The 18,194-nt window shown below is 37.9% G+C and overlaps 1 protein-coding gene across 2 annotated transcripts in view; it reads right to left on the bottom strand.

Annotated features, from left to right (window-relative positions):
• Positions 1 to 17,437, bottom strand: part of Pdk1 (Phosphoinositide-dependent kinase 1) — a 59,027-nt gene extending 41,590 nt beyond the window's left edge. For both annotated transcript variants that reach the window (XM_089103564.1, XM_089103563.1), the window contains exon 1: positions 17,215 to 17,437. In XM_089103564.1, coding sequence (XP_088959690.1) covers positions 17,215 to 17,338 — 124 coding nt within the window. In that variant the 5' untranslated portion in view covers positions 17,339 to 17,437. The remainder of the gene's footprint in view (positions 1 to 17,214) is intronic.
• Between the last annotated feature and the right edge of the window lie 757 nt (positions 17,438 to 18,194).

Below are 18,194 nucleotides of genomic sequence, written 5' to 3' on the forward strand. Positions count from 1 at the left end.
TATTATTAGTGCTATTATTTAGAGTAATGTTTAGTCTCCACTCTCACAGGCCAAAGTGCCTTTGTGGGAGTCTAAGGTTCTGCAATTTTTTCTCTGTTTAATTTAAGTAAATTGACTGATTGACGATAAATTTGACATGCATAACTAATGTGTCAAATTTTGTATTATATTGCTTTTGTGTTACAGCAACAATTCTTGTAGCAATAAGCAGAATCAGGTAAATTTTAAAGTAAGCAGTCTACACTTTTTGGATATCCAGATAAACTTTGTGTGTGTTTGTGGTGCACAAGTGTTTGATACTGTGTAACCTTTAAAAAGGGCACAAGCCAAAGTGGCTTCTGCCCTTTTTAATAGTTGAAAGTGATTGGAAGGCAACTAGCACCCCTTCCACGCCCACCATTTCCCCAAACACATACAATCAAAATTTTGAGATAGCCATTTTGTTCAGCATAGTTGATTTCCAGATAGAAATTATGTTTTTGAGGAGGACACTCCCCCACAGCCTTCAGGGCAAGAGTTGTAAATTACGCCCTGGGGGCATATAAGATTTTTTATAGAAGGCATTGTCGTAGAAACTTCAAAAAAGGCTCATTCGATGGGAAATTCAAAGGGCTAGTGCCCTTTTTAATAGTCAAAAGTGATTGGAGGGCAACTAAACCCCTTCTCACGCCCACCTTTTCCCCAAACACATCCAATCAAAATTTTGAGATAACCATTTTGTTCAACGTAGTCGAAAGTTCTGGAAATTAGGTCTTTTAGGATGATAAGATCTCAGAGCCCTCAGTGCAAGGGTTGTAAGTTAAGCCCTGGGGGCATATAAGGTTTATATATGGTTTTTACAGATAGAGTTGCTGTAAAACTTCAAAAGGAGCTCATTCAATTGGAAATTGAGAAGGCTAGTGCCCTTTTTAATAGTCAAAAGTGATTGGAGGGTAACTAACCCCCTTCTTTTAAGTTTTGTAAATTAGGTCTTTGGGGATGACAACCCCCTCAGAGCCCTCAGGGCAAGGGTTGTAAGTTAAGTCCTGGGGGCACATAAGGTTTTTATAGAACGCGTAGTTGTAGAAACTTTAAAAAGGGCTCATTCGATTAAAAATTGAAATGGCTAGTGCCCTTTTTAATAGTCGAAAGTAATTGGAAGGCAACTAACACCCCTTCCACACACACCATTTCCCCAAACACATCCAATCAAAATTTTGAGATAGCCATTTCGTTCCACGCAGTTTAAAGTTCAGAAAATTATACCTCTGAGCAGACCACTCCCCCACAGTCTTCAGGGCAAGGGTTATAAGTTATTCCCTGGGGGCATATAAGTTTTTATTGAAATTTTTGTTGTAGAAACTTGAAAAAGGACTCATTTGATTGGAAATTCAAAGGTCTAGTGCCCTTTTTAATAGTCAAGGGTGATTTGAGGGCAACTAACCCCTCTCTCTTGCCTACCTTTTCCCCAAACACATCCAATCAAAATTTTTAGATAGCCATTTGTTCAACTTTGTTGATTTCCAGATAGAAATTATGTTTTTAAAGAGGACACTCCCCAACAGCCCTAAGGGAAAGGGTTGTAAGTTTTGTCCTTGGGGCATATAAGGTTTATATAGAACGTGTTGTTGTATAAACTTTATAAAGGGCTCATTCGATTGAAAATTGAAACGGCTAGTGCCCTTTTTAATAGGCGAAAGTGATTGGAATGCAACTAACACCCCTTCCACGCCCACCATTTCCCCAGACATATCCAATCAAAATTTTGAGATAGCCATTTTGTTCAACGCAATTTAAAGTTCAGGAAATTATACCTTTGAGCAGAACACTCCCCCCACAGTCTTCAGGACAAGGGTTGTAAGTTCTGCCCTGGGGGCATATAAGGTTTTTATTGAAATCATTGTCGTAGAAACTTGAAAAAAGGTTCATTCAATTGGAAATTCAAAGGGCTAGTGTCCTTTTTAATAGTCAAAAGTGATTTGAGAGAAAATAACCCCCCTCTCCCCCAAACACATCCAATCAAAATTTTAAAATAGCCATGATGACAACCCATCCCACCCACAACCCTCAGGGCAAGGGTTGTAAGTTATGCTCTGGGAGCATGTAAGGTTTTTATAGAAAACAATGTTGTAAAAACATCTAAAAGGGCTAATTCAATTGAAAATTGAAAGGGCTATTGCCCTTTTAATAGTCGAAAGTGATTGAAGGGCAACTAACCCCCCTCTCTCGCCCACCATTTCCCCACACAGATCCAATCAAAATTTTGAGATACCTATTTTGTTCAACGTAGTGGCAAGTTCTGGAAATTAGGTCTTTTAGGATGATAACATCTCAGAGCCCTCAGTGCAAGGGTTGTAAGTTATGCCCTGGGGGCATATAAGGTTTATATATGGTTTTTACAGATAGAGTTGCTGTAAAACTTCAAAAGGAGCTCATTCAATTGGAAATTGAGAAGGCTATTGCCCTTTTTAATAGTCTAAAGTGATTGGAGGGTAACTAACCCCCCTCTCACTCTCACCATTCCTCCAAACACATCCAATCGAAATTTTCAGATAGCCGTTTTGTTCAACATAGTAGAAAGTTCTTGAAATTAAGTCTTTGAGAATGACACCCCTCCTCAGCCCTCAGGGCAACGGTTGTCAGTTATGCCCTGGGGGCATATAAGGTTTATATTGAAAGCGTTGTCATAGAAAATTCAAAAGGGCTCATTTGATTGGAAATTGAAAGGGATAGTACCATTTTTAACAGTTGAAAGTGATTGGAGAGCGACTAACACCCCTCTCACGCTCACCATTTCCCCAAACACATCCAATCAAAGTTTTGAGATAGCCATTTTTTTGAACATAGTTTAAAGTTCTGGCAATTAGGTCTTTGAGGATGACAACCACCCTAACAGCCCTTAGGGTAAGGGTTGTAATTTATGCCCTGGTGGCATATAAGGTGTTTAGACCTATAGAAAGCATTGTCGTTTCAAAAAGGGCTCATTTGATTGGAAATCGCCTTTTTAACAGTCGAAAGTGATTGGAAGGCTTGACATTTTTATAGTTAACATTGATACCCACATTGATACGGTAAGTTCAATGTGGGTATAATGTATTATTTTGTTGTTGTTGTTGTTTAGACCAGGGCACTTCATATAGAAGGAGTTGTCATGGGAACTTTGAAAAGGGTTCATTCGATTGAAAATAGAAAGGGCTGATGTCCTTTTTAATAGTCGAAAGTGATGAAGGGCAACTAATCCCCCTCCCACGCCCACCCTCCCATTTGCTCATTATGTTTCAAAACTAAATGTTGCCTTAAGATTAAATCAAAATGCACTGTGTTAATACTAATTCCCAATAAGGCATCTCAGCAGTATCCAAAGAACGAGTGAGGGTATTATGTTCAAACTTTTGGGGCTACTTCTGCTCTTAAAATTTAAACAAATCAAAATAGCGTAACTGTATCCTAGTTATCAAAGAAAGTAAACTGATTTTTTGGCAAATGGTATCAAGTTTTTCATTTCAGGTCAACTAGAGGAGGTATGAAACAAAATTAAACACTACTATTTGTGTCCATATTTTTAAAAGGGTGTATCTTGTTAAAAATTGTTGAAAATTTTTCTCCAGCATACAAATAGCAGGCCAAACTATAAAGTCTTAAAAAACGAAAAGATCTAAAGTATTATTTTCTTTTTCCCTGAAAAGACTATGTCAATATAAAACGAACAGAAATTAATTAAAAAAACTTTTTCCACAAAATAAGTTTTTCAAAGAAAAGTAAAGAACTCCATTAAACAAAAAAAATAGCAAAAATAAAATCAAATAATCTACCAAGCGTGAAACTACCACAAATCAGCATCGATAAATAAATGAAACCCAAAACGAACAGAAATTACAATAAATAACCGAGTCAAACTCAAAACGAGCAGAAATTAACACAAGTTGGGCTCGAAACCCTATGCCTTCCCAATCCCAGAACAAAACTTGCACTTTATTGAAAAAAATACAACTGAATGTGCATTATCAGTTTAATATACATATATTGATATTTAGTAATCAAAATGTTAATATTATTTGATTTATTAAAGTTTTAAAATTAAAAACATTTATATTTTTTTCAGTAAAGTGCAAATTTGATTCTGGTCTTGGGAAGGCATAGGGGTTTCAAGCCCAACTTATGTTAACTTCTGGTCGTTTTGAGTTTGAATTGGTTATTTATTGTAATTTCTGTTCGTTTTGGGTTTCATTTATTTATTGATGCTGATTTGTGGTAGTTTCACGCTTGGTAGATTATTTGAGTTCTTTACTTTTCTTTGAAAAACTTGTTTTGTGGAAAGAGCTTTTTAAATAAATTTTTAGAAATAAAAGCACCACTATATAGTAACGTTGCATCTGAATCTTGAAGATCATACATGACCTTCCAACAGTCAAATCCAATTGAATATTTCGTGGTTCTTGCAGGGTTCAGATAGGAGATTCAAACTTATGCCTTAAAAAATTTATGCCTTATTATAAAAGCCCAATGGAATTGCGAAGAGTAGGCTAATTGACAAAGCTACCTCATTGGGAAGGGCTGAGAAGATACCTCCCTTAAAATACAGTTTGAGATTTACTTCATAGATATTTACAGATATATTTTGAAAATAACACCAACATAATTATATAATTGTCTTAATTTGCAAATGCTTCCAAAAAGAGATGAATTGTACAGAGATTATCAGAAAATTGTAAAAAATCTGTGCTTTTCTGGGAACAAAGCGTGGGTTTAAAGCATCTACTTCTTCCGTAAGTTCTTCATCTTAGTGAAATTCTTGAGCATAAGTGAAACCTTGGCAGGCAGTCATCTGTCTTCTGGGTTTTGTATTAAAGTTAATAATACATCCAGAGACAGTTAGGAGAACAATGGGGCTTCTTGCACATGACTCTCTCCCTCCCCCTCCTTGACAAAATCTCAAGATTTTGCAGTTTTTTATATTATTCACCCATGTTTGACACCTTTTTTTTATAAATTGTACACCCCTCCCCCTGCATATCAAATCCTGCAGGTGTACCTTATCAGAAAAACTGGTTATAGTTGTGTTGGCCTCAGCCGTTTTCATGCAGTAATGAGTTGTTGTATTAGTAGCAGTGTTCCATCAGTCATCCATTATAGTTAACCAAAAAATAATTTCCACATTTTTTAGTCAATTTGAAAGTAGAGTTCAGTGAAGGTTAGAGATATGGCTTTGAAATTTGACAGATACTATGTAAAGTGTTTTAACTTTTGCTTATCTGAACAGGCCATAAAAGTAGAATAGGGGCTACCATATGGTTGTAAAAAGTTGGGGAAGGATTTCAAGTGCCAAAAGCACATTCTACATCATTTCCTTCCCAGATCAACTGAGAGCCAGAAGCATCAGCATAAATCAATGTAAATGCAACTGCTGATAAAGCATATCAGTACTCAATATTGCACTAAAACTCTAACTGGTGGGAAGGGGTGTAGCATCTTTCCTAAACCTCATCAATAAATGAAAAAATTTACTAACCATTATGAAAACTGTAAGAGGACAGAAGGAAAATGGAAATTGAGATACAGAGTCTTTTTTTTAGAATGGGAGTAACATCTTCTCTGCAAAAGATTGAAGATGCTACTCTCAGAACAAGGCCCATCTACCTAAGAAGAGTAAAAGGCTCTCTCAGAGCAAAATTACTATTTTTTTAGATTTAGAGCACTGACCTTGTCAATGCTGTGACACTTTTAAGGTTCTAGGAAGTCAGTGGCTTTTCTAACAGAAAAACAGCAAATAATAGCCTACAATTTTCTAGCCATAGAAAACCACAATGATTTGTAATATTTCTTTTCAAATTTAGTATCAAGATTGGGATCAAGTGCAGAGGATTCGGATTCAAAGTGAGCCTACCATTCACCTATAGAGTTTTAGCTGCCAAGTAAAGAGTAGCAAGCTCTGAAAGAAGTTTTGAGTTAAATAAAGATTGAGAGGAGGTCTTGTTAAGCCGATTTTTATAATAGAGAGCAAGCTGACAAGGTAGATTTCACTCTGTAAAAAGATGTATTTTTTCCCAAATAAACTGATTCCTTCCTTTAAAAATTTTATTTTGAGCCCTTAAAATGATATCTTATTCTTCATTATTTGCGAGTAGAAAATGGCTATTGAACATTTTGTAAACTCCTTTAAACATTCATAAAAGCTAACTTATGACAAAAACAAAAGTTAAAGGCATGTTTTTTTTAAATAAGATCTGTTTTACTGCAGACACTAGTAGTTCACATGCATACTGTTATAAATACATAGCAACATGTAACAGCATGTCTTTGGAATAGCTAAGCTCAGTTTCAGCTGTGTAGCTAAACTGTATGGTTCTATTCTGTGCTTCCTTAATGTGTAAAACTATCAACTTGCCTGCTGCATGTGAGGTTTGCTCAGTGAAATGGTTTTTGTCAGCAAGGAACATGTCTACTGCAGAAATTCATCAACAGATTTGCAAAGTGTACAGTGATACTATTATGAGTGAAAGCAAAGTAGATGCACGAATTAAAAGATGGCAGTGACAACATCCATGATGAGAACTGCTCTTGTCACCCTTCCTTGATTACAGGCAATTTGGTGGCTTCAGTAGAAGCAAGGACTTGTGAAAACAGGTCCTTCACAATAACAGGTCTATCAAACAAATTTTCTGAAATGTTGAAGTCAGTACTTTAAAAAAGGTTTCTGAACACCTACAGTTTAGGCAACTATGCTCCTATTGGGTCCCAAAAAGTTCATGAAGACTATCACAAAGAAGGTTACAGATTCTTGAGTCATATCATAACTTAGACATAACAAGGGTTCCACATATCATTCCCAAATCAAAGCGACAGAGCAGAATTGACACACATACACTCACATGTGAAGGCCAAACAGACTCTTTCCTGGTGCAAAATCATTGTGTGGTATTTTGTTGGTCAACTCCATGCAATAAGGAAGTGCTATAAATACAGAAGCATATTGCCAAACCCTGAGAAACCTATGCAGAGCAATTTAAAACAAAAGACATAGTATGCTGACACAGGGAATTGTCCTCCATGACAATACAAGACCTCACACTGCAGGTCAGACCTGCAATTTGTTGGACAGTTTTGGCTGGGAAGTAGTCCTGATCTTGCACCAAGTGATTACCATCTGTTCCTCCACCTCAAAAAACACCTCAGTGGGAACCATTGCAATGATGATGACAACCATGGAAATGGCAGTGAGCTATTGGTTATTGAAGCAGGCAGCAAGTCTTTAATAAGAAGGTATTATAGAAATGAGTGTGAGGCATGTTAAGTGTTTGAACAAACTTAGCAACTATGTCAAAAAATAAAGCAAAGTATATACTTTGAAAATAAATTTACATTTCCTGAAATAACCTTTTGTTGTATACTTATTTTCAAAAAGACCATGCTTAAAAACATGCCTCAAACACAACCTCACTTAACCCATACCCCTCCCTGATGGACAAATATACAGCCTACTATAATATACACACTACTTTTTAGGATAGAATTGCAGTTTAGTGGCTCTTCTGAAGAAAACATGTAAATGAAATAAAAGTATTGCTGTTAGATTCCCATTTTATGTTCACTTTCAATATAATAGTTGTTGCCTTAACAATGCACACACACACGCCATCAACAGTCCCATGCAGCCCTAAATAATATATTTCTATGTTGATCATCATCTTGTGATGCATCATGTATTCTTTGTTAAAACTTGAGATTTATCCTGATATTCATAGCCTGTCTCTTTGCTGAATTTTTAACCTGTGAAAGCCACTCAGTCATAGTGATTTAAAAATGTTATAGCAATCAAAGAAACATTGATCAATAGAAATTTTCTGCACATTATAAAGTAAGGATTTCATTGTTTTAGTTTTTCTCTTAGTATTGTAGCCTATATATTCTAGGGCTATGCCTGGAGCCACCAGAGGTAAGGGAAGGTACATTGTCAGGATAACAACTAGTACATTAAAAAGAGCATAAAATAAGGACTCTAATTGTACTAGTTTTATTTAATTAATATTCTAATTTAGAAGATCCACTAAACTGCAATTTTACCCTTTTTGGAATAGTGTAACTCTTCTTGCAGCTTCATTATTGTTCATCATAAGACAAAAAAGAGAGAGTAGAGCAGAAAAATGTAGTTTGTATATATAGAGTAGACTGTATCTATCCATCAGGGGGAGAGGGTTAAAGGGAAGCACTGCACTTATAGAAATAAAATAGTTCAGTATTTATAATTCTTTAAGGTAGTTTTCTGAATTCCTGATAAGACTTTCCTAATAAGAAACAAGGTGTCACTTTAAGGGTGTCTTTCTGGCTCAAAAAAAAAAAAAATTAAAAGGAAATGATTAGTATATTTGGAAAGAGTATTAAAAAAAAAAAAAATTGTGTTGCTTCCATTTTCTAAATAGCTAATAATGGAAATAAAGAAGAGAACTCTTTTATATTCTTTTTTTTCTATTAAAGAATGAAGAGGAGAATTACTGATGTTTTAACCTTAAAAGATTAATAAAATATCTCAAAACTAGTTTATTTTATAATAATAGCCTGCAGAATATTAGCCTACATTTGGTGTTAACTAGATAAGGAAACATTACAATACTGAAGCATAATGCTTAAAAAATGGAACAGCCTAGATCAATTTTAGACAGTGTCAACATATAGCCTATGAGGTTCCAAAACTGACATAAGGACAAGGTGAAACACTACTCAATTCCTTTTTTTTCTATTCCCAGCTATAATAATTAATTCACTTGGGAATTCATCCTCCCCCCCCCCCTGATGGACCTATGTATTGCCATAATAGCCTAATGAAATTTTGCATTAGCTTACTATAAGGCTGCACCCAGAGGGGAGGGGGTTAGGGAGGGGGTTGAACCCTCCTTCCGAAATGTGTGTTTGACTTGTAAAAACATAACAAAAATTTATATAAACAAATTTTGTATGCATTTTTTGTGTTATCCCCCCCCCCAAAAAAAAAAAAACTTTGAGTAAAACCTCCTCCAGAAAAAATCCTGGGTACAGCCTTGGCTTACTACAATATAGTCATACATTCTGGTTACTATATTAAACCTGTCATCTTTTCAATCAGGAATTTATCTCCATGTGTTATTGAGTGTATGATTGACCAAAAATAGCAGTTGAAATGATTTTAAAAAGAGGATCATAATGGAAGGAAACACGGTAATCCATTTAACCGTTTTGCCCCAGAGCCTGTCAAATGACAAGTGGCTAATATTTGCTCACCAGATGCTATCTAGTGTGAAAAGTAGTAACTAAAACCATGCTCTTTGTATTCTTGAGACATCTACCAATCAATTGATGTATCACACATGTTGTTTAGAACATTGCAGTGGACAAAAATTTAATTAGAAAAAAAAGTGGGAAAAAGTCTGTTAGAGGTGGGTAATTTCTAGTTAGAAATTCAAGTAGGCATAGAATTTATGTGTCTAATTTTGTTATATCATTTAAAACTAGATAGCCGAAACTAATCAATGAGAGTTCTATTTAGTGACTAGCACTATCTAGTGGCTGTCAGAATTTTCACAAGTAAGTGTACATCAAATGACAAGACTGGGACTCTCAGACTGAGGGGCTTACTCCTGTTGAATACTTCTACAAGTATATTCCACTTGAGTTTTTTGAGACTATGGCTTGTACCATATGAAGGAACACTGTAAAACTATAGCAGTCAGAGGCAAAAGTCTGACCCAAGAGATATGCCAAATGGTTGGGATCTTGATCCTTATGGGATCCCTGAATCTTTTGCAGATACAACTTTACTGGAACAAAAAGTACTTTCTTCCCATAGTCGCAAGAAAACTTCCAACAGATTGATATCATGAATTATGGAATCATCTCCACTTTGCATCCAAAGAGGACAGGAACAAAAATGATGTGTTATGGAAAGTCAGGGCTGTGTTATCCCTTGTTAGAGCATGGTGTTTGTACCTTGAAAGGCTGAAAGGGAGGAAAACCTATGTGTAGACGAGCAGATGATCCCCTTCAAAGGCCAGACGAGTATGAAGCAATACATAAAGTCAAAGCCAAGACCATGGGGGCTGAAAAACTTAGTTCTCTGTGGTTCTTCCGGTAACATGTATGACTTTGAAGTTTATCAGGGAAAGAATACCCCTATTGGGGAGGAGCACAGCAAAACAGCGGAAGGTTTGGGAGGAGCCACTACCTTAAATTGCAGCTTGGAGCGAATTTAAGGATTTTCCATCCTTGTAATGCTCCATGATGACATCTAATGCTTTTTTTTTGTCGTGATTCGCTTGCTACATTCGGGTTGTAGACTCAGCAGCTTCCCAGTTGTAGAGGAACTCCTGCTGTTGCCAATCTTCGTCAAGTCTTTGCTTGAAGGCAATCGTCAAGTCTGCAGACACCGTATCTTCAGAGAGCTGAATCCACAAGTTGGTTATTTTTTGGCTGAAGAAATGGCTTCTCTCTCGGATAGAAGAGTGCTTTTTGAAAATTTTCATTGAATATCCTCTTGTCACAAGGCGTTCTGGGGGAGCAAGGAGACCAGGAAGAGTATTTTTTGAAATGACTTTGTGGGTTAGAATCATGTCACCTTGCTTCCTCCGGTATGTGAGAGTAGGGAGCTTCAGATGATGCAAATGCTCTTCATATGGCACTTGTTTGAGGCCATCAACCATCTTAGTTGCTCTTCTCTGTACTTTTTCTAGTATTTCCCTGTCCTTCTTAAAATAGGGGGACGCCAGGGACGTTCCAATCTCAAGGTATGGACAAACCAGTGCCTTATAGAGCTTCATAAATACTTTAGGACACTAGCTAGAGATAGTTCTTTTAATAAGTCCAAGGGATTGGAAGGCAGAAGAAAATACAGATTTTGCATGGGTACTGAAACTCAGCATATGATCAACAATGACTCCAAGATCTCTTTCTTCAGTAACTGCAGAGAGGGGGTTACCTTGGAGATGGTACTGCTGATGTGGATTATGTTTGCCAAAATGAATGACATGACATTTTTCAGCATTAAAGGAGAGGAGCCATTTATCAGCACCGCTTCCAAGAATATCAAGGTCCGTTTGTATAGATTGGAGATCAGATGGTATAGCAGCTTTGCCAACAATTTTGAGTCATCAGCATAAAGTGTGAGGAGGTTCGAGAGAAGGTTTGGTGCATCATTAATATAAAAATTGAAGAGACTCGGTCCAAGGACGGTCCCCTGGGGGACGCCACTTAACACAGTTATGGATGACAATAAATGAGGAACACCTAGAGAGTCATAGACCCTGACGGCTTGTGTTCTTTCTGATAGAAAACTCTGTATCCACTGCACAGTAACACCATCAACAGCTGCTGCCTTCAGTTTGGCGATCAGGAATTCATGAAATACCCTGTCAAAAGCTTTTGAGAGGTCCAGGAGCACCATATCAACAGGAAATCCTCAATCCAGTAGTGATGTTACATACTTGTATGTCTGTATTAGGTTAGTGTCCACGGATCTACCAGATCTGAAGCCATGTTCAGAAGGAGTTAGTATGTTGTTAGTTTCAAAGTGCTGAATGAGAGCTCTATTTACAAATCTCTCGAGCACCTTTACAACCGCAGAAGGGATGCTGATGGGACGGTAATTTTCAGCACAATCGGCCTTTTTTGTGGATTGGCGTGACATATGACGTTTTCCAATCTGTAGGTAGCTCTCCGTTTTTTAGGGACAGCTGGAAGACTCTGCACAGAGGAGAAGCGAGGACATTTCAACACTCTTGAAGAAGCCTTGGGTGTAACCCGTCAGGTCCTTTGGACTTGTTAACATTAAGTTTATCAAGGCTAGATAAGACCATTTCTTCAGTAACTAACAGGCTAGGCATTCGGATAGATACAGAATGTGATGGTGCTGCAGGGATGGTTGGACAAGACCAGGTGGTGAAAGTGGAGGCAAACTGGACATTTAGTAAATTAGCTTTATCTATCGGCAATGAGTGCATTACCCCGCTATGTTTGAGGTCAGGAATGGTGTGAAGGTTAGGACTTTTAGCAGAAACATGCCTCCAGAAGGATTTGGGGTTTGCCTTGATATCAGTGGCAAGTTTGTTCATTGTTCTTAGTCTGCTGGAGAAAATTGACAAGCACGTCTATCACAAAGTGTATTTTGATAACTACTTTACAACATTACCACTGCTTGAAAAGTTGATAGAAGATTGCTTCTTGGCAGCAGGAACTATCAGAAAGGGCAGGATAGCCAATGCAAAGCTTGCAGATGAGAAGGATCTCAGGAAGAAGGACAATGGTTGTGGGACAAAGTTAGCAACATTGAAAAGGGATTTGTCCTTGTGCATTGGTTTGACAACAATGCAGTAAACATGGCATCGAATTATTGCAGTGCAGGTGAAGGTGGAGTAGTGAAAAGAAGGAGTAACAAGAAGAAGAAGGTTGATGTGAAAAGACCTGATGTTATTGGTCACAATAACTGCAACATGGGAGGAGTAGACAAGCTGGATCATCTCATCACCTTGTATCAAATTGAAACAAAGACAAAAAAGTGGACCAGTGTCACATTTCAAGTGCTAGAACAAATTGCAAAAGCACTGCTGAAGTGTGAATATGAGGAGCAGATCTCTAAACAAAGAGCCAGTTGTCCTCACCAGCAACAAAATACCAAGAATTCTCTGGCTCCTTCACTATCCTGACCTGCTGTGCAAACAACTTGCACAATCAAAAGTGCCCAGTATGACCAAGTAAATCACTTCCTTGTGCATTTAGAAGGTCAGTAAGCCCAGTGCTGCTATGAAAAGTGCCCAAAAGAAAAAAAGGGGGTTTCATGGATTTGTTGTGAGAAATGTCAGGTTGTCTTGTGTCTGAACAAAGACAGAAATCACTTCAAGATGTACCATGTTAACTGAATTTGAAACTTGACTTTGTGTATATGTTTTGTGCCTTTTTTATATTTTTTGTATAAATGAAGTTGTCTTGCTGGTATACCCTTCTAGTCTCATTACTGTCATTTGACAGGGATCAAGATTTCTAAGAATATGTGCCCAATGGTTTTCTAACATAGCCATAAGTTTTCTAAGGTTGAAATGAGCCCTATACTAGAAAATCAGAATTTTTGACCTGTGCAGGAAAAATATTCAGGGCTGAAAGGATTAATAGATACTTCCTGGGTATAAATTTAGGACCAGTCTTGGTCATAAGGAGACATTGTTTTTCCAGTTTTTCAATTACATTTTCAATATCTTGCTCCAACTAAGTCAGATAGACATTGCAACTCTGACAGAAATTTGCCCCAAGAACTCAAGATTTCAAATGACAGAAGACTCAATCTGCCCCTCTGGATACAACATCTTCAGCAATCTGTTTGATCCAAACTGCAGAAGAGGAGTGGCTGTTCTAGCTTCCAAGGAATTCCAGGTAAAAGAAATTTCTGTCCCAAATTATTACTTACCTTGGGTTGAAGCTACATGGGTCTCCCTGTCCCTACCTAACGAAATGTTTGTCCTAAGCTCAATTTACAGGAGCCCCAGCAGCCCTTGCCAGCTGTCCTCTGAAACAGCAATTGCCGAAATGACGCAATTCATACTATGCAATTACCCAAAGGCAACCCTGCTCATGACAGGGGACTTCAACCTCCCAAATGTATCTTGGGTAGATGGCCGAGGTATGACCGAGTCAAGCCTTGAACAAAACCCATTAGTACAAGCCCTCTTTGAAAACTTTCTATACCAAACAGTAACTATGCCCACAAGAATGCGCCCAGGACAAAATCCCTCCAAACTGGACCTAGTCATAACAAATGACCCAGAAAAGGTGATCAACACACACACTCTCAGTCCAATTGGCTCAAGTGACCACATGCCAGTTCTCTCATCTATTCAACTCAACTCCAAACCATCAAAATATACCAAGCAATCCTTTACAAATTACAAGATGATGGTGGAGGAGCTGTTAGATGCTAACCTGGAAACACTTATATCAGAAGATGTCGAAGCCTCATGGCTAACTCTAAAAAAGACCTTACTAGAGAGCCAAGCCAAACACACCAGCATAACATGGAAAAAGAAACCCAAAACTCTACCTTTCCTCACCACAAAAATCAAGAAACTATGCAACAGGAAGAGAAAACTTTTGGGAGAAGTACATGAAACAAAAGACTACAGCTTTGTACGAGCAGTACAAAACTGCAACCTCCTCAGAAAAGAAACTAGAAAACTGACCTCAAACTATGAAGAACGATTGGCCAAAAACGTCAAGGAAAACCCAAAATTATTCTGGAAATACATCTCCCATAAGAAGCCAGGCAGACACTCTGTACCAGACCTGGTAAACAACAACTCTTTATCCTCTTGCCCCTCTGAAAAAGCAAACCTGCTTAATCAGCAGTTTGCCTCAGTGTTCTCCATGGATGAACCCCAATCAACCCCCCCACCAGCAGAACAGGCTCACACTCCCTTCCCGATGGTACACTCACCAGTCACAATCAAAGAAGTAACCAAACAGCTTAAGGACCTCGATCCCAACAAATCAACGGGACCTGATGGTCTCAGCCCACAACTGATGAAGGAATTAAGCCCTGCAATATCAGCCCCACTGGTAAAACTATTCAATCTGTTGTTGGCACAAGGAAAGCTTCCTGGGGACTGGAAGAAGGGAATAGTCATCCCAATTCACCAGAAGGGTAGCAAAACTTCTGCAGCAAACTACAGACCTATCAGCCTTACATGTGTGGCATGCAAGGTCATGGAGAGAATCATAAACAAGCGTATCATTAACCATCTTGAGGCCAACTCACTTATCAGCAGTAGTCAGCATGGTTTTCGCTCAAAGAGATTGGTGGACACAAACCTTCTTGAGTCATATAGTCTTGTAACTGACCTACTAGAGAGAGGATTACCTGTGGATATAATATTGTTAGACCTAGCCAAAGCATTTGACAAGGTTTGTCACTGATACCTTATTCACAGGCTACTTACTCTATCTGTTAGTCCACAAGTGGTCAGTGTTGGACAGAGGACTTTCTGAGGGACAGAACACAGAAAGTGAAAGTGATAACCGGACCAAACAGCCATGTCCTTTCTGACGAAATCAAAGTCACTAGTGGGGTTCCCCAGGGCAGCGTCCTGGGCCCCACCCTGTTCAACATCTACATAAATGAGCTACCCCTCATCACCAGCAACAAAACCACCCTATATGCGGATGATTCGAAACTCATAGGTCCTGCCAACACCTCTTCTTCCATCCAATCCCTCCAAACTGATCTCAACCACATGTGCTCCTGGGTCAAAAGATGGCTGCTGGAATTCAACACAGAAAAATGCAAAGTCATACACTTTGGACACAAAAACCCCCAAACATCAGTACCTCATGACCCAAAATTCTGGAAGTCACCACACAATTGAGCCTGTCCAGGAGGAGTGACCTTGGCGTCATTGTTGACTCCCAGTTGAAATTCAGCTCCCACTCACAGAAAATCTCAGCCAATGCTAGTAGAGCCCTAGGCATCATCAAACACAGCATCACCAGTAGGAGTAAACACGTAATCACCAAACTCTACAAAGGATTAGTAAGACCTAGACTGGAGGTGGGGACGATACTGGCCACCCCTTGATTCAAAAAGGACAAGGCAGTTCTTGAGCAAATCCAACAAAGGGCCACTAAGATGATTGTCGGCATGGAAAACAAGACATACAGTGAACGGCTGAAGGAACTCAACCTCCCCTCCTTAGTATACAGACGGAAACGTGGAGACATGATCCAGGCGCACAAACTCCTCTCAACCAATTGAGAAAATGAGATCCTGGAGATTGACACCTCCCACAAAACACGGGGACACCCTAGACGAATCTGCAAACATCACGCTACAACTGGAGCAAGATGCAATTTCTTCTTGAATTAGATCGAGAGCCTCTGGAACAACCTCAAGGGGGACACTGTTGCTGCTGAATCAACAGACGCTTTCAAACGCCTTCTGGATGCTGAGTGGAAAAATAGACCGTGGAAGTTTGACTGGGAAGCACCAGAATCTTCCACCAAAATTTAACCAACTACAACAGTCATCATAAGGAGTGATTCAACAGGATCGAAAGTCCTTATTTCGCTCCAAGCTGTGATTTAAGGTAATTTAAGGTAATCTTATCTTTTCTCCAAGTCTTGAAAATTATTTATAAAGTAAACACCCAAGAGCCATCTAGCTAATCTTACCTAACCTAAATTCATTAATATAAGCCTATTTGTATTTTTTGGTAGACAGCAGTGATGCTGTTTAACTTTCATATATAGAATATTTGAAAACAGAGTAAATGCAGTCAAATATGTTTATTTTTTACAATTTATTAAAAAGAACTGTACAAAAGTAAAAATAGTGAGGATAAAGGGGCTCCCCCTGAAAAATATGTTAACCAGGAATATTTTGCATATCAAGAAGTAAGAATTCTTTTTTTAACATGTCTCCTTATGACCAGGACCTGTACCTTATACCACTTTCTGTACCTTACAACAACAAAATTCTTTTTATTAGCATTTTCTTTAGTTTTATATAATCCTTGTGCTATAATGGGACCTTCAGGAGGAGGAATGGCTAAAGCAGCATTCACAAGCATATCTAGCTAGAATACTATATCTAGACACATGTGTAGCCAGAATTCAATGTCTTGGTAACAACCATTCACAAGTAAAATTTGGCACTTAGCTAGACATGCTAGACATAGTGCTTGGCTAGATATTGAGTTCTAGACTCTAGAACTCAATGTCTAGGATTTTTGATTACAGCCAAACAGAATACGTCAACTTCCACTATTTTCATCTTTTTTGTTTGCATTTTGAAACTGAAATTTAATTTTTGTTTTCTCATTAATAGTTTTTTTTCATTTCAGGCAAATATGCAACACCAAACATAATAGTGTAGAACACTAAGGCAATTGTTTTGCTTATCTCATCCATTATCTTGTGCCAGTAAACATAGCAATTACAATTTTGAAAGTTTTGCCAGCATAAACCCTCTTGATTGGCTAGAAATGACAATTTGAAACTAAATTTGTAATTTTATCTAAGCACCAAATTTTACTTGTGAGTGGTTATTGCCTAGATATTGAATTCTGGCTAGACACATGTCTAGACATGGGATTCTATCTTATGTGAATTGATTATTTTACCCTAGTTAAAAAAAAGGAATTGAGTAATGTGTTCAACTTGTCCTGGTATACCCTTGTCCCTATGTAATCCAAAGAATTTCATATATGTTGACCTTAGACAGCGCAAACATACTTGCAAATTCCTTGCTAATGTGAACATCTTTTGCAAGAAATACTGTGGAAAAACTCCCTTCTCCTAAAACTTTGCCAAATATGAAATCATTAGCACTCCTTTTCATTGGAGGAGCTTCAGTCATAATGGCTTGGGCAACATATGCCCGGAACGGCTGATTTATAATTCAAATCACAAGCAGTATTTGTGATGTAATTATTAGAGTCAGGCTCTTGACTATCAATGAAATAAAATTTTGAATAACTACAGCTACAGTGGCATCTATTGTGCGCACTGCTGATACGTTTCTGGTGGAAAACATAGCCTAGACCGGAACAATTACTAGCCCAAAAATAGCAAACGCCTAACTTCGCATGCTGGGACAGTGAAACAAGAACTAAAATCTGCGCAGACTTTTCCAAGAAGCCGGCAAAAGACTTTGAACGAACATTTTAGTATTTTCAGGGAGATAGTCAAGAGAATTAGCTGTCTTTGGCCTGTCAGAATGCATATTTCCTCAGTCAAACGGCACACCATCTTAGTGAACTCCTAAATGCTATAGTTAAAAGCTATTATGCTGCAATGGGAGTCTGAAGCAAAGAAGAAAAAACGGTAAGAGAAAAAAATCATAGGTAATAAAAGTAATTTTTCAAATATTGTTATTCAAAATTACAAAGCGTCCCCTAAGACATCTTCCACCACAAGCTAAAAATAAAAAGGAACAACAAATAATGACATTCATGACGAGTGTTCGACTTACAAGTCAGGTAACGACGTTATTTTAACATTTCAAAGTTTTGACTTCAACAGAAAATTCAAATCAAGACAAACATCACAAAAACTCTCCTGTAGAGCAATTAAACGCAAAGCAGAGGCTTGTATATAAAAATAGTTATGGATGAGCATAGATAGGCTAAATCTATCACCATCACAATAGACTAGTACTTTTCTTATGAGCTGCTTAACCGGGGAAGTCAGAAACCAAATAAACCACTACGACC

This window comes from Artemia sp. Qi Xiang Cuo, chromosome 17 (assembly GCF_049724085.1).
Source record: "Artemia sp. Qi Xiang Cuo chromosome 17, ASM4972408v1, whole genome shotgun sequence".
NCBI lineage: Eukaryota > Metazoa > Arthropoda > Branchiopoda > Anostraca > Artemiidae > Artemia > Artemia sp. Qi Xiang Cuo.